Consider the following 24,267-nt stretch of genomic DNA (forward strand, 5'->3'; position numbering starts at 1 on the left):
TACAAAAGATATGAGCAACTGGTGCTGGAGCAGTCCAGGAATATGGCACTGATATGAAGGACAGTGGAAAACAGGCTAAAAGTAATGTCACTTTATAAGGCACTGCATCACATCAATAGTTTGACAGAGAAAGCTTTGTGCTTGCACCAGTTCAGATGTAGCACAGACAGAAGTCTGCTCTCCCGCCTTTTAGCAACAGCCCAAGCATACACCAATTTAAAAGATGCTGCCCCCAAAAGAGCTTTCTAACTATTCAGTACAGCTCCAGAGAAAACAGATCAGCTGAGAGGCTGCAGAGATCAGTAAGGAAAGATTGACAAGATGTGTTTTGAAAAAGCCTGTGGAAGTAAAATTGTTTATTACATGTATCAAGGTCAGCTGTCCCAGCCTGTGGGGGTGGCACCCAGGAGCAAAGACTGCAAGAGGTAATGTGGAAGCTCAGGTGGCACTCTCAAAGCACTGCAGTCACCCCAGAGCATGCTGCTGCTGCTACAGGACAGAGCACACAGGAACACCAAAGATCTACTGCACTTGGAGACTTGTATTGCATTCCAGAGGGGGTTATGTCAGGCCCAAGATTAAGTCAGTTGCAAGATCCACTAACTGTACTGTGAAGGCCATCACTAACACTGTTATCACAAGTACTTATCTCAAATCTCATCTGTAACTGCAAGTACTGAAGAATCTCACGAGTTGTCCTCTTCTTGCTATCAAGGCTGATCTTTTTTTTTTTTTTCACTAACTTTGTTAAATTGAGCTTATTAGACCACTTCTCTGTTTAATAAGGCAAATACCCATAATCATGCCTTACTGGACCACGGTTTGAATGAGACACTTCAATACTCATGAGCCTCTTATTAGGCTGCTGAAAGGCAGCAAAGCACAGGACTAGCAATACAACCTCCTTAAGTCATTTGAATAGCACTGAGAAACACAAAACCCATTTACAAAAAACCCTTAAGGCAATCTCCTGTGTTAACCCCTTCTGGATCAGGTAAGGTTTACTGCTGCAGGCAAGCTCCATACCTGTGTACTCCCTGTAGCATCCACAGATTCACTCAGTCTGAGTGATTTCCTGTGCAATCTGAACTGAACCCTCTCAGCCTCTYCAGCTGCAAGACAGCCAAGAAGAAATTCATACAGGAACTTAAAATACTGGACACAGGAATCAAGGAAAAAAAGAGCTAGAATGAAACTAAGTCATCCCCTATTGCCCTAAAATGAAKGTATTGATCAGAAAGGCCAAACTACAGCCACACCAACACTTCTGTTTAATGCAAGCCAAAGTTTATTAATTTTATTTTTCAGCAAGGGGAAAAAAAGCTTTTCCTGATTAAGCAACCTTATTTCACTTACTGCAGTTTAAACACTTTTTTTTTCTTTCAYCAGTCACAGAAAAAAATTTTCTTTAAATACATGATATATTTCCAGAAAAAAGAAGGGAAGAAACTTAGGATTCCCTTTGCTACAAGTGACCTTAGAAATAGTAAATACATGTGGATTCTGTGCCTGAAGAAGAAAAGGTCATTAATCAGTGATGCTGAAGTTGAAGGAAAAATGAAAAATTCATGTTTCAAGTGTTAATGAGAATGGTATTCAAACTTTAAGAATGCAAACTAGCAAGGAAGGGCAGGGAAAAGGGCAGTGTGAAAGGTAAAGGATCATAGAGAGTCCAAGGATACTGAACGAGTCAAATTAACAGACACGTGGATAAAGCTCACACTACAAAACAGACCACTACTGAGCAACCTAGACTAGGTGGTATGGAAGCCAGGGACCTACACCACTTGTTCCAACTTCTGCGAGTCATACAAATGTGGTGTATTAGAGCAYTGAAAGTTTCTGTTTGGTTGGCTTTTCTTGGGGGGTGGGGAGGGAGGGCAGTGAAGTTTGCTTTTGTGTTTTAAAAAACCCAAATACCACCGTAACTTTACTCACACATCCAAGACTTACCACATATTGTGCAATGCAAGAAGGTCACTGGTTCCTAGAAAAAAAAACTAATTCACAGCAGTTGAAAGTTCATTTGGACTTTGTTTAGACTGTGAAGAAGTCAGAGAATATGAGTAGTTTTCACATTACAGCACAAGTTTTCTGCATTTTAAAGAGGAAATAGAGACATCCTTYATCTACATGCAAGTACTGTCAAGTCATGTCTACTTCAAATCCATGTCTTCTAGCAAGATTAACAAGCACGTGTGCTGTATCTCCCCCTACCTATCCTTACTTCAAAGGRGTGTGTGCAGGCTCTTGACTGTGGAGCTTCTTTCTGCCTTGTAGATGCTTGCTGCCTTTTAACACATCCTTAGCTTTATTTTGTGCAACACAGGTCTGTTTTAAAACCTCCCCACACTGAGTTTTACAAGCCAGGGTGATCTCAATCTTATTAGTTCCGTATTTACAATATGCACTGCAATATGAAGACAATCAAACTCAGTTAACAGGCTTGCTATTGCATCCAGGAAATGTGATGCCACAGTCAGGAGGCCTTTGGGTTGAGCCACATATTGTACTAAGAATTAAAGTCTAAGTCCCAAGGGAGTATCATTTGAAATGCACCTTAGACATGAACACCAAATTCCAAAATTACACTCCTACAGCAGTGTGACAGCTCTGAGAAAAATCCCCCACAAGATACACTTGCCTTAAAAACAGACTGTACACATCAGCATTATCTTTTTCTGAGTGATGTTCCTTTAGTTACTTTAGTATATTATCTTGATGTCAGTTTAGCTGAGCATGTCTGCTTTGCACATAAGCAACTGGTAAAAAACTCTGAACATTCCTGGCTTCTGCAAAGAACAAGGAACCTGAAGACGCTGAAAGTAGGGCAGTGACTATGCATCTGAATAATGTAAGACACATTAAAACACAATTAACATACAKCAGTTACAGTAAGGCTATTCATTACCCACTGTTGAGAGGCCACAGATTCTTCCTTAATTGTATGCACAAGACGTTAAGTTTCCATCATGTTTAACACAGCTTGTTTTGCTAGTATTGTTTCAAATAAAAAGAACAAATACAATACAATCAGGTTTCCAGCAAACCATAAATACAGATGTGTTGAAGTGAAGCCACTTGTTAYCACACAAAAGCTTGTGTGTGCAGCACACCCAGACTTCATTGGACCAAATACATTGGAATCTTAAACAGAAAACAAGACATGTTTATAGGGAGGATATACAGAGATTTATTTAATCAGGTTTACTATTTACAGTTGAGATCACTTTCACATACTACTTTGCTACTCTACATGGCTACATTGTTTCCAAACCAATTTAAGGTCTACAGTCTAACAGTTCACTCAACACATAAAACGCTCTTCATAGAAAAATGAAATATTTCATTATAGAACAGTAGTGCATACATTATACTCCTGAAAAGCCAGCTTGTATTTGAAACCACTAATGTTTGAAAGACTGGATCTCTGAAGGTCAAAACTGCAGTCACATAATCCTAAAATTAGGTTTTTTTTTTTTACAATTTCTTTATATATATAAAGTGTACTGGACTTAGATGCCTTTTTTTTTTTTTTTTAAGGTGACACTGGTGAGGGGCAAGATTAAAACATTTTCTCTTCTCAAATTAAATACAGCTGGCTTCCTTTGTACAACTTTGGCCAGAAAAATTCCATGTAGTGAAGGTTTAAGACATCCTGTCTCCATATGCAAAAATCAGCCAGTTAATGCTTAGAGGTAATCTACCAAAGTAGGCACACATCCTTTGACTTTCATATCAACCAAATTACACTTAACTCGCAAATGGTTCTGAAATTAGAAAGTTTACTAGCATACTAAAACATTTAGATACATGAATAGCTGGCTAAAACAGTGAAAGTCACAGGTAATTATATGGGTTTGTGTAAAGCTGTTGTTTTGCCCGTCACCAGTGCACAGTGCGGCTGCCCTCATCTCTGAAAGGTGTGCTCAGACTAAGCTTGGGGCAAGAAAGCTATGGAAGTAAACCTGGCCCATTCACCTGCCAAAAAGTGGGGGAAGATTGCATGTTTGAATTCTCTTCTAGGCRTAGGTTCCGCCAGTGATGAGCAGTTCGTAGGCAGGATCCCGACTCCTCCTACATAGAACTATACAGGCACACAACATGCCCAGAAGCTATGGAGAAAAACAGAGAGAACAAGCTTGAGTACAAAGATGGTAATTCAAGAGATTCAACCTCAGCACAGAGCTGGTCAGCATGCTTTGAGATTGTAATTGTCCATAATGTAAATGGCAACAAAGGACTGCTCCTGAAAGAGCTTTGCTTACTGCTGCCTACCACAAGGGCCACAAACTTCAGCCTCATTTTCTTACAAGATTATCCTGGACAGCTTTAACAGTTTTTTTTTGTTTTTTTTGTCAGCCACTTGTGTTCCACATCAATAATACAGATGGTTGGAATTCCTACTGTTTTTTTAAATGAAAAGTACAGATTTTTAGATACTGTATCTGGTATGGAAAATTCAAGTGCAATTCAAACTCATCAGCCTGGCTGCTATGATGAGAAAAATCTCCATCTCTGTTATATGTCATATTAGAAAGCTCAAATCTAAGGTGAGCAATTCACTTCTAGACATGTTAAAATTCACAGTGTCACAACTGTCCTGGCATGTTTTCCAGGATTTAGGGTATGATCACCCTGTGTCCATTTACAAGACTTAAACCATGTMAATAATTAGGGATATAGGGCATGATATTTTAAAAGCAGCTGCATGTATATTGAAGATAGAATAAGACTGTTCCTACTAAAAAGTACCAGGTATAGTGTCAAGTTCTGCAGTCTACAGTAAATGGCAATAGCTTCCAGTAACTAAGAGATTATATTGCCTTGCTCATAAGCATAGGGTTTCCTTTACAGATGCAAATACTTCAAGAGGCTCCTGTCATTATCTCTAGATCAAAATGCATCACCCTGAAGGTAAACAGGTTTCTTAAAAAACAAGAATGAAATGGGTGAGGAGAAAATCAAATGCAGATCTTCCTCAYTGATACAGCAAAAGCCCAGTGAAAATAGCACAGGACAAAAGGAGAATTACTGACTTTTTTTAAATACAGGCTGATGCAAACATCACATATATAACAAATTTTAAAAAGAAATTATAGTACACACAATGTAGTACTCCAGTCTGCTGAAAGRCTGAAAACAGGATGTTTTAAAAATYCTAAATCTAAACAAGTACAGAATAGGAAGAGGTATGATGAAACTCTAGTATGAGCTTTTAATTTCCTGGAAAAGTGTAAGCTGTAAAGATCAATACTATTCTTTGTCTGGAGTGCATTATCTGCTTTGGATCTATAGCAGAAACTAGATCAGGTATATGGAGAGTAACCTAGTAAGGCACTTCAGCACCTCTCTTCATTCCAGTGGTTCCAGCTCACACACTGACTCCCAAATGTGTCATCATWCAATCAKGGGATGGTTTGGKTTGGGATAGACCTTTAAAGCCCACCCAGTCAAACCCCTCTGCAGTGAACAGGGACATCAACTACATCAGGGTGCTCAGGTTCATATATTCATGTCAGAGCAAGAGAAGTCACATGAGAGAATTCCTTATCATGGAGCCCTTCTAAGTGAGGAGGGAGAATCTACAATTAAAACCCWTTTCAGTTAAACTCTCCATTTTCCAGGTCTATGGTAACTGCCAGTGGTTACAGAACTCTCAAGAAGACTCACAGCTTTCAAGTACAAAAACTTCATCTTCTTTGCCATTCAAGGCAAGGATAAAATGAAGAGCATGATGCAGAGCAACATCTCCTTTAGTCTTTTGCTAGAATTCATTCTAGCCATGTACATCAAACGAATAAAAGCAGTTCCATCACATTTGCAGTTATTTGCACAAAGACAGCCCTGTTCAATGAGTCACTCAACATTCAATTTACACACAGTTGTGTGAAATCTCAAACAATCAGGTACTATAATAAAATCTCATGCAATTAACTTCAGAGTTACTATTTAAACCATTTGTACCCTTCAGGAGGTCTCTGAGCATATTTTTAGAATTCACTATGAACACAGAAGTGACTCCCATACCTCAGTGTTCTCTACAGACATTACTTATTTGTCATTAAAAATACGCTAGCACTTCTAAACACTTTAAGGCATTTGAGTCTTTTTCTCTTTGGTTACTATATAATATTGTGAACAGCTTTTTCAGATGTCTGTGTTGAAGAAGGATCCATGCAACCTCCTCTTCAACACCCCTCAGGAAAGTTTAGACATCTCCTACATTCAGAAGGCTTTTATTAATTTTGTTTTTATTTTGCCTGCTAGCAGTAATTATACCCAATCTTTCACTAACCAATTTTGTACAAAAATTCACTGGCTATACAAACACATGCCCTCTGTAAATGATCACCAACCAACCACAAAAGCTGTGCCTCTGCTTCCCTCAGTTTGCCTCCTATCTATTAATAGTTCTGTGCTGTCACTGTGGTTGGAACCAGGGAATTACTGCACACTGGAAGATCCCCATGGTAACTAAAACATGAACATATCAAAAATTACTTCTATGCAGAAAAGATTAAGTTGTTCATAATTTCAAGCCTTGCCAAAATACTCTTCTCAGTCTTTTAATTTTAAAGCAATTACTGAAGGTTAAATTTGTTGACTATAGGCTATCAGAGGTAATGAACTTTGAGCAGCCTCATTGCATAACATAAAATAATCTGTTCAGGGAGGACTCTGTGCAATGAGTATAGAAAAGATAGTAAAATTCACCAGTTGGTGGGAAAAATAATTATTCCTCCAAGTTTACAGGGTATGACACAAGTTACAGCCATGTGCTGAAGTTTACATTCTATCTCCCTTTCAGCTAGCCCACAGACCATTTYGCTAAGAATGGGGCTTAAGTAGATACTTAAACACTGTATGGCAAAAACAAGGATGTCAGAACTTGTATCTCAAATTTCAGGAGATAAATAATAGAACAGTTTGAACAGAAGGGTGCAAGCAGCCATGCTGCCATTGCAAATGTGTCAGAAATTCTGGGCTGAGGCTAGAAAAAATTGTAACTGTGCTGCATTTGGGGGCAGACCTGTTTATTAACCTGCAAACTCAAACTAGTAATAATGCCTCCTTTTGGGATTCAACTCACTCTCATAACATGCATTTTTTTTCCTACATAAAAAAATTGTCACAGTAACTCTGGTTGTGATAAACACATTAATTTTCATTACATACATATTTAATTGTTTAAACAGACCAAGTATTGCTTTAACAACTGCAGTTTTAAGCAARATAGTTAAAGAAATACCTTCCCTTCAGAAAACTGAGCACAGATCTCAATAWATTTGAAGTTCCATAGGTGAAGTAGTCTGGATCTGAACAGTTCAACATGACTGTACACARTACTATGAGTACATTCTTGTAGCATTGAAATATAAAGGGAACCCTATTTTTACAAGACTGTTTGCAAAAGGTTATTTACCTTCAAACAAACAATCCAGCTCAAAAGATGCTTTGGAAAATAAAAGTGCTTAAATTATCAGACTTGACAGGTCTGTTTTTTGACTTTAAATGCTACTAAGGGCATTAAAGTAACTTTGAAATTGGTTTTTAAGTCTCCTGGGATTCAGCATATGCACTACAATGCTTAGAGACCRTAACATAGGCACAGCCTGAAAATAACATTGTTAATATTACTGCCATAAAGTGTGCCAGTTGATGAGCATTAAAAATTTCAATTTTACATATATGTCTGGGAGACAGTCCTAGTCTTTCTTTTATTCCTTAAAATTTAATAAATACTAATACACACAGTTTATTTCTTCAGTTAATTTTTAATGACAAGGGTAACTGTAACAAGGTTCATAGAAGGGTCTTCAATTTAGAGCCTCTTTGTTTAAGTCCAGAACCCAAGAAATATTCAAGACACAAAGCACAGCTCAGTTGCACAAGAACAGAGCATGCTATCAAAAATCTTGGTGTATCTCCTGGGTGGTCCTGACATTATTTGTATGCCATGAASCATAGCTAAACTGATGTACCTCTARAACAGCATRAAGAATGATCAATCTGTTTAAAAGYTGGAAATTAAACACTATGCAAATTCTTTAAATTTAACACTTAAGTGTTAAATGCCATCAGAACATATTTATGATATTTAAAACCTAGATAATCAAGTTTTCAAGAAATAATTTACTTTGTTATATGCACTTATAGTGCATGTAACAATATATATCAACATAGGAGTGGGAAGTTCTATGTTAAACTGTTAATACCTGTATGTGACTCCTGTAATTATCTGCATTGCAGTTCAGATTTAATTTGCAAGAAGTCAACAAATAAAGAAATTCTCTTACCTGAATAGCAGCAAATGCTAGTGCTGCCCAGATGACATACATCATGATCTCCTGAAGCTTCTTGACAACCAGAGCCTCACAACCCTAAAACAAGTAGGCTTTTTATGWATCAATCTGGCAACCATATTTAGACACAACAAAAAACCCCAAAAGCATCACACAGGATGAAAAGATAATGTAAATACTAAGAAAAGTAATTAGTGTATCACAGATGGAAAGAGGAGAGAGGCCTCCACACGCCCCCACCACTCCCCCTGCCCAGGAACCACATCTACTTTCTGTTAAAGCAAATACACCCAAGATTTGATGTTCCCCCAACTCCTCCCCAAAGGAAATGAATTGTCAGCGAGAGCACATGGCTGTGTAAATTCATGCTGTAGCTCCCTTACCTCCGAATAAAGGTCCATGGGGCGGGTCAAACTGCCAGTGCAATTGCTGAGGGCTGCTTTGCAACAGCTGAGGGGCACACTGTTGTTTTTAGTTTGTTTGAACCAGACAGTATTCTCCCAGTCTGAATAGTTRTGGATCCCACAGCAGCGCAGCTGGAAAATCAGACAGGAGAAGAATTCAACTCTAACTGCAATACCAAGTATATTATGTTCCATTGCAGAAAAATACTTAAGTACTACACATTTCAATACAAACACAGATTGACAGATAGGGAGATAAATTTTTATACAATTAGCTATCAACAATGTCGTAATATATGAATTTTAACCAAGTTAAGCTATTTATTGTCCATTCAGCAATTTCCCAGATTTGCCAGAATGAAGGAAGGACATCTACATATGCGGCAGAGCAACACAGCCTCTGTTTTAAAGACAGAAAGGAGTGAAAAATTCCCATGTCTCGCCATCTCACCTGCCTCTGTACATAGTCAATAGCACGACTGGCTGCATCAGGATTTGTCCCATTGTATCCATTGTACACTTTCTGAATGCTGTGATCCACTTCATCCTCCACCTGGGAAGGGGTAGGAAAGTATCTGCATYAGCTCACAAGCAGAAGTAGCACAGGTTTGGTAACATTAATCTGCTTCCAACTACAGCATTCCAGGAAACCAGGGTAACTCCCCACAATCTGAAATCAGCGTAATTCAYTGATATAGCCTTCTTAAAATTCAAACTCGACTTTTGCAAAGCTAAGGGAGAAGAAAAGTCCAGGCAGCTACCTTCCAGAAGGTTTTAGGCAAAGTAGCTTTACAATGTCTCTCAGAAAAGGAATATGCTTTTCCTATGACACTGTGGCAAACATTTCATGAAGGGCTCTCTGTAAGAGCATGCACTCTCTACTTCAAAGTTCCAAACTAAAACTGGTATAACCATCTGGGYTCACTCATTCCCCTTGGGATATTGGATATTAGGATTACAAGGTGGTAACCCACACCACCTGCTCTTCCCTTTCTGGCTGAAGCACATGCAAATCTTCAAAGATGCCTTTTGGCTGACCCTATRCTGACTGAGTTCTGCTCAGCCTCAGTCTCCCCAGGCTTCCTAAGGAAGACSAAAGGCAGTATGTTGTACATAAACACAGTTATTGCAATAGGTCTTAGAACTACTGCAGATGAGTCAAGCTGCTAAAGATGATGTCAAGTACATGTGTTAGAAATGGATGCCACCCAAGAACCATCACTTGTCCCCCCCAAAGGCGTTGCATAATGCCTAGTGTGGAGGAAATCTTACTAGAACCTTTTAAGCACTTTGTTTTACTGTAAACTATTACTTTAATACACAGTTTAGTATRGACAAACATTTGTGCAATTTTAAGATTAGCTCTGATTTGATTTTTTTCTATCACATTCAACAAGAATTATKTGCAAGGAATGTAATTTTAGGACAGAGCACTAAGCGTGCATGTTCTTCAGATTTGCAGTTACAGTAGGAAGGTCTTGTCAACACATCATACCCTTAATTACTTTAATGGAAGAATTTTCTGCAGCAATAGCACAAGCTGAATTCCACCACCACGCCTCCTCAAGAATACAGCCTATCTCAAGACAGGTACGTGTAAAAGTCAATTTAGCCTGCACAGGCAACTTCTTTCAGACCTGCATAAAATCAATTGTTTGATGATTTAACTAATGTGATTTACAACTCTAACTGGTAACAAAACAGCTGTTCAATTTGTCATACACATTCTTGAATCATTTATCTCAGCTTGCTTGTGTATCATTTGGCTTCTGGTTCAATTAGGGCAACATTAYGCCTGAAAGCAATGCAAATTCCATATAATGCAAAGAGAAATCACKAGCTCTAGCTAACAGGAAGCTTTCACGAAAAATGAAGAGAGTGAACCCCTCCACCCGGGGGAAAAAAGCCTGTAGATCCTCAACTAACCAGGCCTGTTYAAACCCTACTGCCACTTCCAAAAAGCCTCACTTTTACAGCTAAGGACCAATGCTAGCAGACCCTGCAGCAGATCTCAGGATGGCTTAGGCATGCTTCATATGGTTCTGAAACAATCTGAACTGGATCAACATACACAGGTTTACAGAGGCATGCTGCAAAATCAAATGATTCTAAGATCAATAATTTTATCTTGAGAGCACAATGCCACTTCCTTGAGACATTATGCTCAATTTTACTTGGTACCAACAACTGCTCTGACTTCAATCTTTCCTTTTGTTTGGAAGTCTGTACAGTTAACATAAAGTACTTCTAACATTATTCAGGTACCTTTAAAAAAAACAATACAAGAATCTCTCAAATGTATACATGCCATGTCAGAAACAACAGATGAAAATTAACAAAGCACAGACTTGACTTATCTATCCTGGCAAAACTAATCAGAACTCTAAGCAGATTTCTCCTCCCAGTTCACTGGTAACAAATTTGTCTGTTTATTTCTTCTATTGTTGCACTTGAAACAATAGTTTAAGATGCTAGATACTGCAGGGCACTAGAAAACTGCCATTTTTATTACAAAAGCTGTCTGTCCTTTCCAAAGATTTAAGGTTCAGTTTTCAAATACTGACTTCCACAAACAGCTTAACATAGATCATGCTGCCACCAAAACCAGACTACCTTCCCTCTTCTCCCAAACTCTGGTCCTGCATTACCGACTGCAGTGCAAACTGTATGGTTCCAAATCAAAAGAAGAGAAGCAATAGAAACACACARCTGGGACCAACCCAATTTTCAAGTATTCCAAGGATGTAATTTCAGATGGGCTGGGCAAGGAAGATCCATGCATCTGCTTTTATCTGCTGTGAATGCTGCTAACTGAAAAGGAGCAAGTCATTTCAAGATAGGAACATGGAAGAGAATAAGATGAAGAATAAGATGACTACTGCTTAGTACAGATCAGATCCATGGTAATTCCTGCATATATTAAAAGTAAACCTCTGCAAGTACTGAAACAGAAAGAAACCATTCAAACCAGCATGTAAAAACCCAACATGTTTCCTATTTCCTTGGAATTGTAGTGCTTTCCTCWGTGGCTTCTAAGGTCTACTTCCACTAATAACTTCAGAATCCCAAATGATCATCTCAGTTCGCTACCAAGATACCAGAGATCAAATGYAGGCCATGAGAAAAACATATCCTGAACTCAAGCATGGCCAGTAGAGCACATATGTTGAAGCAGCCTATTGTAAGTGTTATGCATTAGGTTTATAATGCACACTTCAAGGTCGTGTTGTCAGCTGGTTACTCAAAGCAGCCTTCTCTGGGAGCCAAGCAAAACTGCTTTTACTTCCTAGCTGTCCTCCCACTGCTTCCAGGACAGCAGAAGAGGAGAAGATAGGAGGAGAGGATGCTGAACCAGTAAGAGCTGTGTYGTTTATAAGGACATGTAAAGGCAAAGAAAGATAAATGGTACTGTAGTTCAGCTTGCTTTTAAGATATCCCTGAGTGCCTGACACTGCAAATGTACTACAGATCAGAGGTAAAATGCCTTCTCTGGTCCCTTTTTTTCCAAATTTAGATATAGAAAAAAAAGCCAGTAAACTGTKCCAGTCAGAAATTTCTTCAAGAAATTCAGAAATTTCTACTTCGTAGCATTTCTAATAGCATGTAGTATATTTCTGCCATAGGGTTTGCTGGTAAAAATATATTTAATTTCATTTTTCTGGTTTCTTAATTCCATTAAACAAACAGTGGAAAGAGTCATCATTTCTTTAGCTGTAACTCCTGTCAATAACCTGTATAAAGCTARAAAGTATACATTAATACATACAATCTATTTAGTTTTATTACTATGCAGTGTTAGTTCACACATAAAAACACAAGACATTTAAGTTATTGAATACCAAAACAATATGCCCTATGTTCAAACACTGTGTAGCCTCAATCACTCAAAAAGTCAAAGCATAAATAAATTAGAAGACCATCTGGAAAATGTAAAAGTACCAATTACTGTGACTCCCTTCTACTRTTTAACTGTTAATTATATGCTCCAGGTAATTTCTCGCCTACAAGACAGCCTTCTGCATTGATGTTCTAAATTTTAAGATACTGGTATCACAAATTAAGCCACTCAGAGGTTTGGTTTTATTCCCTTAAATACCCATTAACAGTTCTACAGAATCAAGCATAGTAAAGATTACACCTCTGTATTATGGTCAGAGTTAACAATAAAACATTTACTGAAATTGAGAAGTTCTTACCTTTGCTCTGTAAATGTATCCAAGAACCACGACAACAACTTCAGTGATAAAAACCAGGAGCAAAATGATCACAAACTGCAAAACACAGTCATAAGTGTTCGTGTAAATAATTTTAGTCATTTACTTAATAAAAGTCACCATATAGATGTTTGTTTAAAGTCATTTTTGATGCAAGGTTTTGATTTAATGGATAATTTAATGCAGGCACTAAAATTGACCAAATGAGCTCAGAATTTGTTCAAGAAACTTTAGTGTTCATAGCTTCACCAAGTAATAGGAAGCTGCCCAGTCAGGCAAGTCAAGCTGCCATTACTACTGAAAATGCCATACTCGAGGTCTTTAATCAAGTGTTTCTTTCAATCTTCTTCATTAGATAAATAGGAATGTCTCATCAAAGATTCTACCCAGGCAGTTACTGAGAATGGTAGATGAACTAAGGGAATGTTTCTTCAGATTAAGCTCTGTAAGAACCAGCAGAGACAGCAAGCTATGTATTTGTCTTGTTATATTTAAGAGTTAAAGAAGTCTGCACAGCATTTAACAAAAGAAGCCCCCAGACTCCCTGTGGGGACWGTTTAAATACCAGCCTCTCTTCTTCCCTACCTAGTTTTCAAGCAAAAATTACAGTTCAAATGTTTGGAAACACATGGCATAGAATACTACCAACCAAGTGTCCCAAGTAAGCCATAAAGAAAAAACAATTAGGCATTATGACAACCTTTAGCTAACCTTGATGCAAGACACTCAAAGCAAGAAGGCTCCTGAATCACTTTTCTCTCCAATTCAGCTTTTCAACCACAACAGACAGAAGTGAGATTTAAAAAACTGTTATGACTTAATCATATGGTTTTACATTTTTTAATGAGATTACCACAGTTCTAAAAAAGGTAAAACTGAGACGCCTTCTGCTGCTATAACTGTTTAATTTAGCACCTTTATTCAGAACAGAAAATTGAAACAAGATGTTCCTAACAAAATTCAGGGAAAACTTTTAAGACCATAAAGAAAAATCTTTAAGTAATATTTTAGGAGTTTATTACAAGAGAGGGCAGCCAAATATACACCAGGCCAACACATGGTAAGAATTCTGCACTTACCGTAGCCAGTCCACAGCGACTTTCTCGAATTGTAGCACAGCAGCCAATAAGTCCAATAATAAAAAGAAGCGTTCCCACAGCTATGATGATAACAGCTGGAATTAGTGTATAGACATCTTCAAAGAAGTGATCATAGTCATCATATGTGATGAACACATAGGCGCCCACATAGCACAGGATGCCTGCTGCTGCCTACAATAAACACAAAAATGTGGTAAGCTCCTTKGACCACCAAGCTCTTCCTTCAGAAAGGTAACAGTTATTTTATCAAGCACCATAAAGAAATGTTGCCAGTTACTATCTATAATCTCCTGTTTGAAGAGAATAAAATACATGTTCACATTGAAAACTTTAACCTTTGCTAGGGAAGGAAGAACTGCTAGAAACAACAGCATTTTTCAAGYGTTCACAGCACTGGGAAATCTGATTCCAACCAGAAAACAAGCAGAAAAAAAAAAAATAAACCACCAATCATTAAAAGGCAGAACAAAATACCTAGAGAAATGTACCATAAACTTGCAAAATTGATGATCTCAGAAGAACTGTTGTACAAAATGGTCCTTTTCAAACAAACAAAAAGCCAACTTAAAGTTACTGCAAATAAGCCCTGTAGGATRAATCTGCAACTACATAGATTTTAAACACTAAGACTAAGCTCTTACATCAACCTGCTATGACCTTGCCTCCCTTACAGTTACAAGAATCCCAAGATATCAATACCTTCATTAAGCTGAGCAGACCTATTAAAAGACAAAACTCTTGCTTGAGGAACCAACACATGCATTTAAAAACAAAAGGGTCTGATCAGTTTGTGCTTTACAAATGCCTTTCCTAGCTGTCCTCACAGCTGCTGCAGAATGAATCAACAATTTGCAGTGATGGACAATATAATTTGAATATTACATGACAGGCTTTTCCAGTGACCCAATATGAGGCTGAGCAGAAGATGCAATGACTRAGCTACGATCTAGGGACTTTTGATTTTGTTGTAAAGGGTAATGTCCCATTACAATCCAATCCATACCCTAGATATGAGAGTTCACTCAACTRGAATGTTACACGCTTCAGCTCCAATCTGAGGGAGAACACCGCAGGCTGCCTCCAGCCAACTTTCCCATTCACTACCCTTACAACCGCCCTGCACTATAAAGCGGGTGGCAGACACACATATAGCTGGTTAAAGTAGCTGTAATACCACAAGGCTCAATCGTGCCAGTGTAGAATCAGAGACTCGGTCAATAATTCAGTCTAGGAGGACATCATTTAGCCCAACTGCCTGCTCAAAGCAGGATCAACAATGAATTCAGATCAGGTTGCTTGCRGCTTTGTCCTGAGTCTTGAAAGTCCTTCCTGGAAGCCTGCTCAGTGTGGCACAGAATAAGCCAAGCCATTACACAAAAAASGAATCCAGGATTTCAGCCATGTTTGCCACTACACATTAGATGTACTGCAACATTACTGCAGCTCCTTCCTATAAAACAATACTACACATCCACTACCAGAATATTACTTTATGTATTGAATGTTCCCTGCAGCACTTTGCTACAGAAACACTATGTCAAAGAAAAAAAAAAAAAAACAAAACAGTAAGAGCCAGCTCTAAAGTATCATCAGTTCTGCATGGATTTGAGCAATAGATTTCACCTCTCCGCCTCTCTTTCTGCAGCAAAGGTAATTGTGTACTCTGCAGGAATCTTAAAGGCATCCAGGAGGCTCACATTMATCCAGTAAAAGGTGCTATGTAGATATTACGGGACTGAAAACTAAAAATTCAGGAACAAAGACGAAGAGCAAGACATCTTTTCCAGACAGGAGTGAATAAGCTATTACAAAATCACCCCTTTGCACAGAAGGTGTTGAAATGCTAATCCACATGTACAAACCCTGCCACATTAGGTACAATATGGCAAAATGCAGACATACACTTTCTGTACACAAAGCAAAGATTCAAAGTAGTGTCACTGAACAATRGAATTACATTAACTGTTGCCTAGCAATGAAGCGTGTGAATGGCAGGCCAGTGATGTAATCTCCTATTTCTAAGAACTAAAATGCTTGTTAGAAATATGGTATGTTACAAGGTGSCAGATGAAAAACCACAGCTGTGGCTGGCATCAGGCACAGAACATATACCACAAAAGTGAAATCAAAGCCATTTGTAAACTCTTCTGTCCTTCCTTTCTTGTAATTTAAGTGCTTCCTCCTTTCCTAAGAAAAATCTGGATCATAAACTCCATAAGCACATACATTTGAATAATGTATTTGAAGTAAAAGGAGTTTAGCGTTTAAAAAAATCAAAACTGTCTACAGGTGTTATCTTTCCTTCCCTGCTCCAAGAAGCACACACATTTTAGAAAACTTTTCTAGTCTTTAGACTACTCAAATTAAAAGCTGCCTGGTTTGAAGAGTCCATTAAATCCCTTCCACACATGGTACAATAATGACTAATCATCCTAAGCTCTGGGCCTTAAGTTTTGCTTCTGAACAATGTTGAGGAACTGGTGTTTCTGAAACAGACAGTGCCTCTCTGTGATGAAGTGACCATACTCTTAAAAATTATTGCTACCTCTTCAACAAGTAATCTGCAGGGGGGAAGGTCCCAGCAGAGGAACCTGCTGGAATTTGCACAAGGTTTAAAAGCCAAGAAGATTAAAACTCCTTCCCYGTATCTCAGTTGAACACTGTTTTTGAAGGGTACAAGACTTAGTTTATCACAGAACAATRAAAACAGCAACACTACCCAGTTAGTTTACACATAAACAAGTTTCAGATACCCACCCTTTTCCTTTCACATCATAATCATAGAACACCTAATGTTTATTTCAGCCTGCTCTAAACTAGGAAGGGGAGGTCTCTAAAGTGTTTAAGCAGAGATGAGGAAAGTGCTTTTGAAGCAACTCTTTTTGCTCATCTTTTGATGATTTTCACTTACTACCTTCTGGCCTGCATCACTGAATTGCCTCCGGAGGTGTAAGAGGACTCACTCTGGATAAAACTAAGCCAGAAGACAAGTACAGTTACTGTGCTAACAGCTCAGAGGTGTTCAGCAGTCGGGACTGGACTAGCCTGAGGTCCCTACCTCTTCACAGCTCAGTAGCTCCAATGTCAGGTCCTCAGTAGTGCCATCCATTGATATAAATAACACACAAACACTGTGACAACAGACAAGACCATTTTAACCATACAAAGCATGCAGTCTACATTGACCAGTGCAGTTAAATGCACATTTATTACCTGTTGCAAACCAAGCATAAAGTTGAACATGTGCTTTTTAAACAAAAAAAAAACCCCAAACCACCAACTGACTCTCCCCCACCCAAACAAACCAAAATAGTACCATCTATCTCAAAATAGGAATCACCTAAAGAACCCAAAGTCTGTATTACAAGTAAACACAAGGATAACTTTAAAAAGAAATCATAAAATAATCCAGATCTCTGTGTTTCCTATCCTGCAGAGCAAACAGAAAATCTGCAAAGTCCGAACTTACTCAAGTCAAAGACACTTGAATAAAAAGCTACYGTGTTTACAATCATGTATTTCCTATCATTAAATGGAAGTCAAATATATGAACTGCACACAGTTCAAACAAGTCTTTGATAAACAGGGCTTGAAGGAAGAATTCTCCAACTTAATCTGCTGAATGCTCTGAATAGAGGTGGCAGCATTTCCTGAATGTGTGCCAGGTCACATGCATGCTCTAGGGACACGACTGGTTATTCAGCATTCACACATCCTTTTACAGTTACTTGCATCTAATTTGTACTTCTGAACCTGAAGCAGCACATTCTTATTTTAGGATGAATTAATCTTTAAAAACAGTGATATAAAAGTAGTCAATGAAGACAGCTTGTTGCAAAAGGCTTGAGCAATTCAACATCCTTTTCATCAGAGGCAAGTTTCAGGGATATGTAGACCTCTCACAGTTCAGGAAACAGTTTATGTTATTGCTTTGGCAGGAACCTCYAGGGAGTTATTAAAAGCTGAACAATTGCACAAAAAACTGGAGGGAAAACTGGAAGATTTAATGACACAATGGTAAGCATCACTCAACACATCCTAGGAAAGCATAATTGTAATTCGAGGTTCTTTAAGTAGCCTTCGGGGTGATGTAACACAGCCTCTTAAGCTCATGCTTATTTCACAAAGTCAACTTTCACCTTTTAAGAGCCCTGAGGTRTACAAGGCTATACACTGTCTAGCTGCACCTTGAAACAGTTTCAGGGATTTTGTTTGCTTAGTTCTTTTCTAAACAGGCTGCAAACACACACCAAGAACTCTCTTCATGTTTTCAGTAATTCTCAAACTCTGCAGCAGTTTGAAAGCCAAAATTGTGGCTACCTAAGCTGATGAGTCTAAGATATTCAAAGATGAGTGTAAGATATTTAAACTACTTGTTCCGTTGATCATTTATTTATCAACCATGGACACTGCAGCTTCATTTACAAGAAAATGGTTCCTTACACCACCCTACTCATGTTACTGCTGAAAAGGTCTGATAAACAATTGCATGTTCACTTTTACTCTTCRCCTTTCTATGGAATTTTCTTCACTTTGAGACCCCAATAGAACACATAAAGAGTTCTGATTTTCTTTTGTGGTACTCTTTCAATTAGCTAGGCCAAAGAACAGCATTTGTCCCTTTAGAATCTATATACTATTCACTGTTTTAAGAAAAACACATGCTCTCTGAACAAGAAAATGAAGGTAGCAGCAAAGTACTGTATCTTAGGAGAAAACACACCTGACATTTATTTAGGCAAGAGGAATATTTCATATTTTTGGTATGGACACCTACTCATAAATCCTTACTGCTGCCACCTTTGCCACTGCTGATTGGTAAATGTTGGTAATAACAGACATTACTCTAAACCACATTCCACACTTCTCCATTATTTGACTTCTACTGTATTTCTAACATTTTTAGTTCTTTGCAACCCTAAAGTACTCATAGCCTGATTACTGTCATAAAAAGAAGGGGATGAGGAAACCTTTTAAAGTTTCCCTTTTAGCTTTCTGTCCTTCAAAATTTATTTCTTTAACCTCAAAAGGCCTATGGGATCTCTCTGCTGTTTATTTCTCTTACAGTCTTTTCAGCACTTCACTGCAGTGTATCTCTCCCCACCCCTCCCAAACAAACCCACACCCATACTGGATATTTTCTCTGCTTCCTGAAATAGATGCATAAACCCTGGTTCTAAGTCTGACTCTCTTCTCTTTGTTCTCATCACTAATAATTTAACTTGAACACTGAGCTTTAACTGTCTTACAAAATCCTCTGGGAGAAGAAAGACACGATTCCATTCAGCTTTGCAACACAGTTAAAACTACCTTAAAGGCTTATAAAACAACAAGCCCTGTGAAATTCAAGCAAGCCAGACTGCTCTGYCTGTACCAGCAGCATTCAAATCTGTAACACCATGCCCAAACACCTCAAATTCAAAGGTTTTTTAGGCTRAAGCAAAAGGCTGAGCAACGTTGCTTTTGCATTTGGCATTACATAGTTGAAGTGTCACTAATTGCAACACACAGAGTCTTTTACCTCTTTAAAACTAGAAGCAAGTTAACGACATCGCCATTCTTTTACACCTGTTTMGTCACCAGGGTTGTAACTCGACCTGGTGCTCTACTATTTCCAGATTCCTTGCTCTGCACAAAAACAATGACAATCACTCTATGCTTCAAAGTTCACCAGGTAAAGTGATATTACAAATTCCTTGTACTATTCAAAGGTATCACATTTAGCTTTGAAACTTGTTTTTGTTAGGTATTAGCTCAACTTTTAAGCTCAAGACCAGATGCCAAAAATCCTGGAAAATCCTAGGCAAAGACTTGAAACTCTTCCTATAAAGAAACACCAGATCCACTACCATATTGCTTAAAAGCAACTAGAAATATTTRTTACTAAAATTCAGCACCTTGCCCATGTTTGCYATATGCAARTATTGTAAGAAAAACAACTYRGAGAGGGCACAACACCTGAGTTTTRAATCCTARTTTTTTAATTTAAAAGWATTATTTTATKCATAGGATTCCAAAGCATTACAAAATCCTGTAGGTACACTCACTTCACTACCCCAGCAGAAGCAGAAAACATTCGATTTTTATACCCAGAAGCAAACATCTTTCAAGACAAAAAAGGCTTYGGTCAAGTCATCCTTGCAAAGTAGCCTTTGGGATTATCCATAAATTAGAGTCTTTGATCCTCAAAGAACTCTCAAGAAGTTTGCTTTTGAAGTCCRGATCAGTGACTATTTTCCAGCTCACAGTAAACCAGAGAAATAAMGGGGTTTATTGCTACGTGTGAGAGAAAGTGATCTCTACTTTCCCTTTCTACTACTAAATTTCAATGAATTTTCTTAATTTTCTTTGAAACCCAAACACTTTACATAYACATTGTTTGCTGCAGCTCCTCTAAGAAAATACTCCGTTTCCCATACTCTGCTCACTGCATTGTGGTGAGCATGCCCAAGCTGTACAGCAAGCACAGAATTGTAGAAAGCATTCTTGCTCTACACAACTGAAGCCTTGAGATTACTCTAAACAATCATAACAATCATACCAAGAATGTTTTACAACAGCTWAGTCAAATGAACTGCCAAAGTAATGATTTCAAACCAGCTAAGTACCACAAGAACAACTTAAATAGTTTGCAACTACTGAGTTGAAAAAATTTGCAGAAGCAGTTTATTTCTTTTCTCAAGGAGAAGGACATAAAGGTGACAGATAAAAACTTCACCAAGCACAGGATATTTGGCACTATTTTAGCAGAGCAGGCTGTCAAAGTACACAGATTCTTTGGGAATATAAAACAGACATATTCCCTTTTCTGAAGCAAGACCACATGCAACTTTAAATATTTTACCCTTCTATCCTATGAGCTAAACTAAGACTGAAAATATTTCCTTAGCATTTTTATCTTCATCTCATTTTCAAACTAGTTTCAACTAAATTATGCAAGTCACACCATGAAGCCTTAAATTAAGGGTGCACAAATAAACACATTTGACAGGAGTCATTAGATATTTGTTCCAGGTAAATTTATTTCTTCCTCTTTCAAAATTATGCAGACTTTTAATTTAGGAGGTTTCTTGAAAAACATGCTGTTCTCAAATACTTTATTATAGCTTTCTTTTCCAATTCATCAACATTTCATCATCAAGGTAACAAAAAAGATTTTGCTGATTATGAAGATACATGTACTAGAAATTTCATTATTTCTAAGCTGTATTGTAATTTCACATCACAATTACTTCCTATGCAATACCCTTCCTTAGAGGATTCAGCATCCCCTAAACGAACATGGAATCACCAGCTGATCAAATTGATCTTGAGCAAACTTAAGATAAAGGTCAACTAAAGGATTGATTTTCCTTTGTCATTTAACCTAACTTCTCTAAAATTGACACATAGCAACAAGACACTAAGAAACATATTAATCTGATCAGTATTCCTCTGGTTTAAGGAGARCAAGTTTTAACTGATGGTTCTTATCAATGCATTTCTTGGTAAAGTATTTTTGACCTTCAGCACTTTTTGACATATCCAAAACTCCAGTAAACGTCCCATGAAAGACCTGTATTTTGCTACTCTTAGTGATTATCAGTCATGATAGTGTTTTCTTACAGACCTGTTATTTTTTAGGCAATATGGGCATCTACAGAAGATGCACACAAYGCTTGACACCCCAGCAAATACAACTCAGCTGAACTGTTAAAATACCACACCAAAATCCAGCTTTCTACATGATAAACTAGCACCTGCCCTGCTGTTAGATAGCTTACACAGCCCACTTTCTTTACAAAATAAAAATCCTGTAATTACTAACATGTAGCAAAGTACAGTTAATATAAGAATTTTACACAGTATGAAGTTTTCACAAGACAATAAATTACTTTTTTATAGTGTCAGCTAAAATTTAACAAGTAGSACAAGACTCTTCAAATGGAAATGAATTTGTGGGATTGAAATCAGTAGCTGTAGATGATGAATAAGTGGCTGTGACCTGTCAGCAAGGTTTGATCTGCCTTTTTCAGACTGGAAAGAAATTTGTGAAAAAGTCAGAACCTAGACCACAAAGTATAACAAACACATTTCTGCTATTTCTTCAGAACTGATAATTTTCTGAATATCTCAGTCATAAAACAGATAYAAAATCTCCCTGAACATTCACATCCCCCCGCAAATAAGAGACCCACTGGGGGAGAGCTGTAATTCACTGGGTAGTAACAACTTGCTATTCCCTACAGATGATCATGAAGATAGTGAKAACATACAAGACTGGTATATGAACCCTACCRAGAGATAGTGAACTCAATAAAGCAATTAAAGGAGAGCTCATAGTTACTCGACCAATTATAGGCATTTGTCTATTGTCAAGTCTCAGGGGAAATCTGAATGGTCTAATTATCAAYATTGAAACTACATATGAATGACAAGCAAAAGATTTCTAGAACAGCAATTACATCGCCAACTAGATTGACACCAAATGTTAACATATACAGCTCAGCCAACAAATGAACTATTGACTACAGCTTACTAAAGAAAGGAAAACCACTGATTTTTGTAACTCTCACTTTTAGAAAGCCTCATTCTACATGCAGSTGATGAGCTGCAAGATTGTTCCAGCACAAGGAGCCCAGTCACTTATCTGCCAAAAAGCTATCAGCACAATCCGACTTCTTAGGCTGGAGGTGGTTTACAGAATACAAGATTGACAACACTTTAATATGACATGTAGTACATCTTATCTAAATACAATCTGTCCATTTTAAATCAAGCTAAGTTTGTCTCAAAATAAAAGTAATCCAAAAATTGTAAAGCACGAGGTTTAGCATTACACAAAATAACTTTGACCCCCACCACTGTATGAGATGTGTAAGTGCAAACTCCAACACGCAATTAAATTAGTAGATGCAGCAGATAAACAATATCTTTCTAATATATAAAACATGGAAACTATCACTAAGCTTTTGGAGTGGGGAAGAAACCGCATACAGAACTTCTGCTCTTTTACTCTAGAACCRAATTTATAACAGCAGCTAAGAAAAATCTACTTCAAGGTCCAATCAAGAAGGCAACTCACAAAAACTGCGACCAGATGAAAACTTTTAAGTATGACGTAGTACCCATTAAAGAGCTTTTTAAATGCCAGTTGCAACTATGCATGCAACAAAAAGCCACACCCAACAAAGCAGATTCCAACCTTAAGGCTGCACTAAGAGGTTGATGTCACTACTTCGCACTTCAAAGATAAATAATGGAACCTATGCACCTCAGCCAGAATTACAGACTCCTAGTCTGCACCACTTAGAGCCAAAAATGCCTCACCTTCACTGCTTCTCTCCCTGAACAGCTGTATAGGCAAATGCCAGTGAGAATGCAGAGACAGGCATTTTCCCTGACCATGATTCATTTCCAGGCACCCATGAGAAGCGTTCCCTTGTAAAAATTCAGACAAGAACATTCATGCTGTAACGCTAGCAAGATTTCATATGACTTTCAATAGTAAATGAACCAGCTATACTTAGCTACATTTCTGTGTTCCAGCAGCTTGTTACCCACTATTGCTTTTACAAAGGTGAAATCTCTAAACAGTTGGGATAACAGATAYTCTGTTCCTGGAGCTGGGATTAGAGCACGAAAAATGCAGTACCTAAATGCACGAAGGGAATTCTTAAAACCTACAGACTATTCTTTAATTTGATTTCATTTTAGGAGTTATGCTACTCCGACAAGCCAATTATTACAGTGAACGTCATGCCAAGCTAGAGCCTGTATGTCCATCCTAAGGAAGGTCATTCAGAGCAACCTACTGCTCCTCTTTTGTAAGCTTTTGTTTTAGTGTCAGTGTAGCCGAGGGAGGTTTCAGCGATACTACCGTGACTAGTGGAATATCTGAAACATAAAATATATAAATACATATGTCCTAATTTTGTGTCACTAAAACGGTGCCCCATACTCACCGCTAAGTGTTTGGGAAGTCCCGAAGTGGACGGCCAAACCGACATGGCCAGAACTACAAAAATTAAACCAGCTACAGAAATTAAACTGCCAGGGATCTGAGAAGCTCAATASCACAAAAGAGAAAAGCTGTATTCACTTACACAACAGCCTCTACCCCAAAATCCCTAATGCTCGTTAAACCTTCACTGCCAGGTTCAGGCGCCAGGGTCAGCTCCCCCCACACCACGGACTGGGAGAAAAGGGACTGCGCCCAGCCCTGAACCCCACGTCCTGCGAAGGAGCTCAGGACGCCCGTTAA

The 24,267-nt window shown here is 38.0% G+C and overlaps 1 protein-coding gene across 1 annotated transcript in view; it reads right to left on the bottom strand.

Annotated features, from left to right (window-relative positions):
* Nucleotides 1-3,169: 3,169 nt before the first annotated feature.
* Nucleotides 3,170-24,267, bottom strand: part of TSPAN3 (tetraspanin 3) — a 21,455-nt gene continuing 357 nt past the window's right edge. The window contains exons 2-7 of the mRNA XM_057368713.1: nt 14,004-14,195; nt 12,907-12,981; nt 9,162-9,263; nt 8,690-8,842; nt 8,301-8,384; nt 3,170-4,115 (exon numbers count right to left, since the gene is read on the bottom strand). Coding sequence (XP_057224696.1) covers nt 4,023-4,115; nt 8,301-8,384; nt 8,690-8,842; nt 9,162-9,263; nt 12,907-12,981; nt 14,004-14,195 — 699 coding nt within the window. The 3' untranslated portion in view covers nt 3,170-4,022. The remainder of the gene's footprint in view (nt 4,116-8,300; nt 8,385-8,689; nt 8,843-9,161; nt 9,264-12,906; nt 12,982-14,003; nt 14,196-24,267) is intronic.

Source organism: Malurus melanocephalus, unplaced genomic scaffold (genome assembly GCF_030028575.1).
Source record: "Malurus melanocephalus ecotype Western Australia unplaced genomic scaffold, MMel_1.1 scaffold_96, whole genome shotgun sequence".
NCBI classification, from domain to species: domain Eukaryota; kingdom Metazoa; phylum Chordata; class Aves; order Passeriformes; family Maluridae; genus Malurus; species Malurus melanocephalus.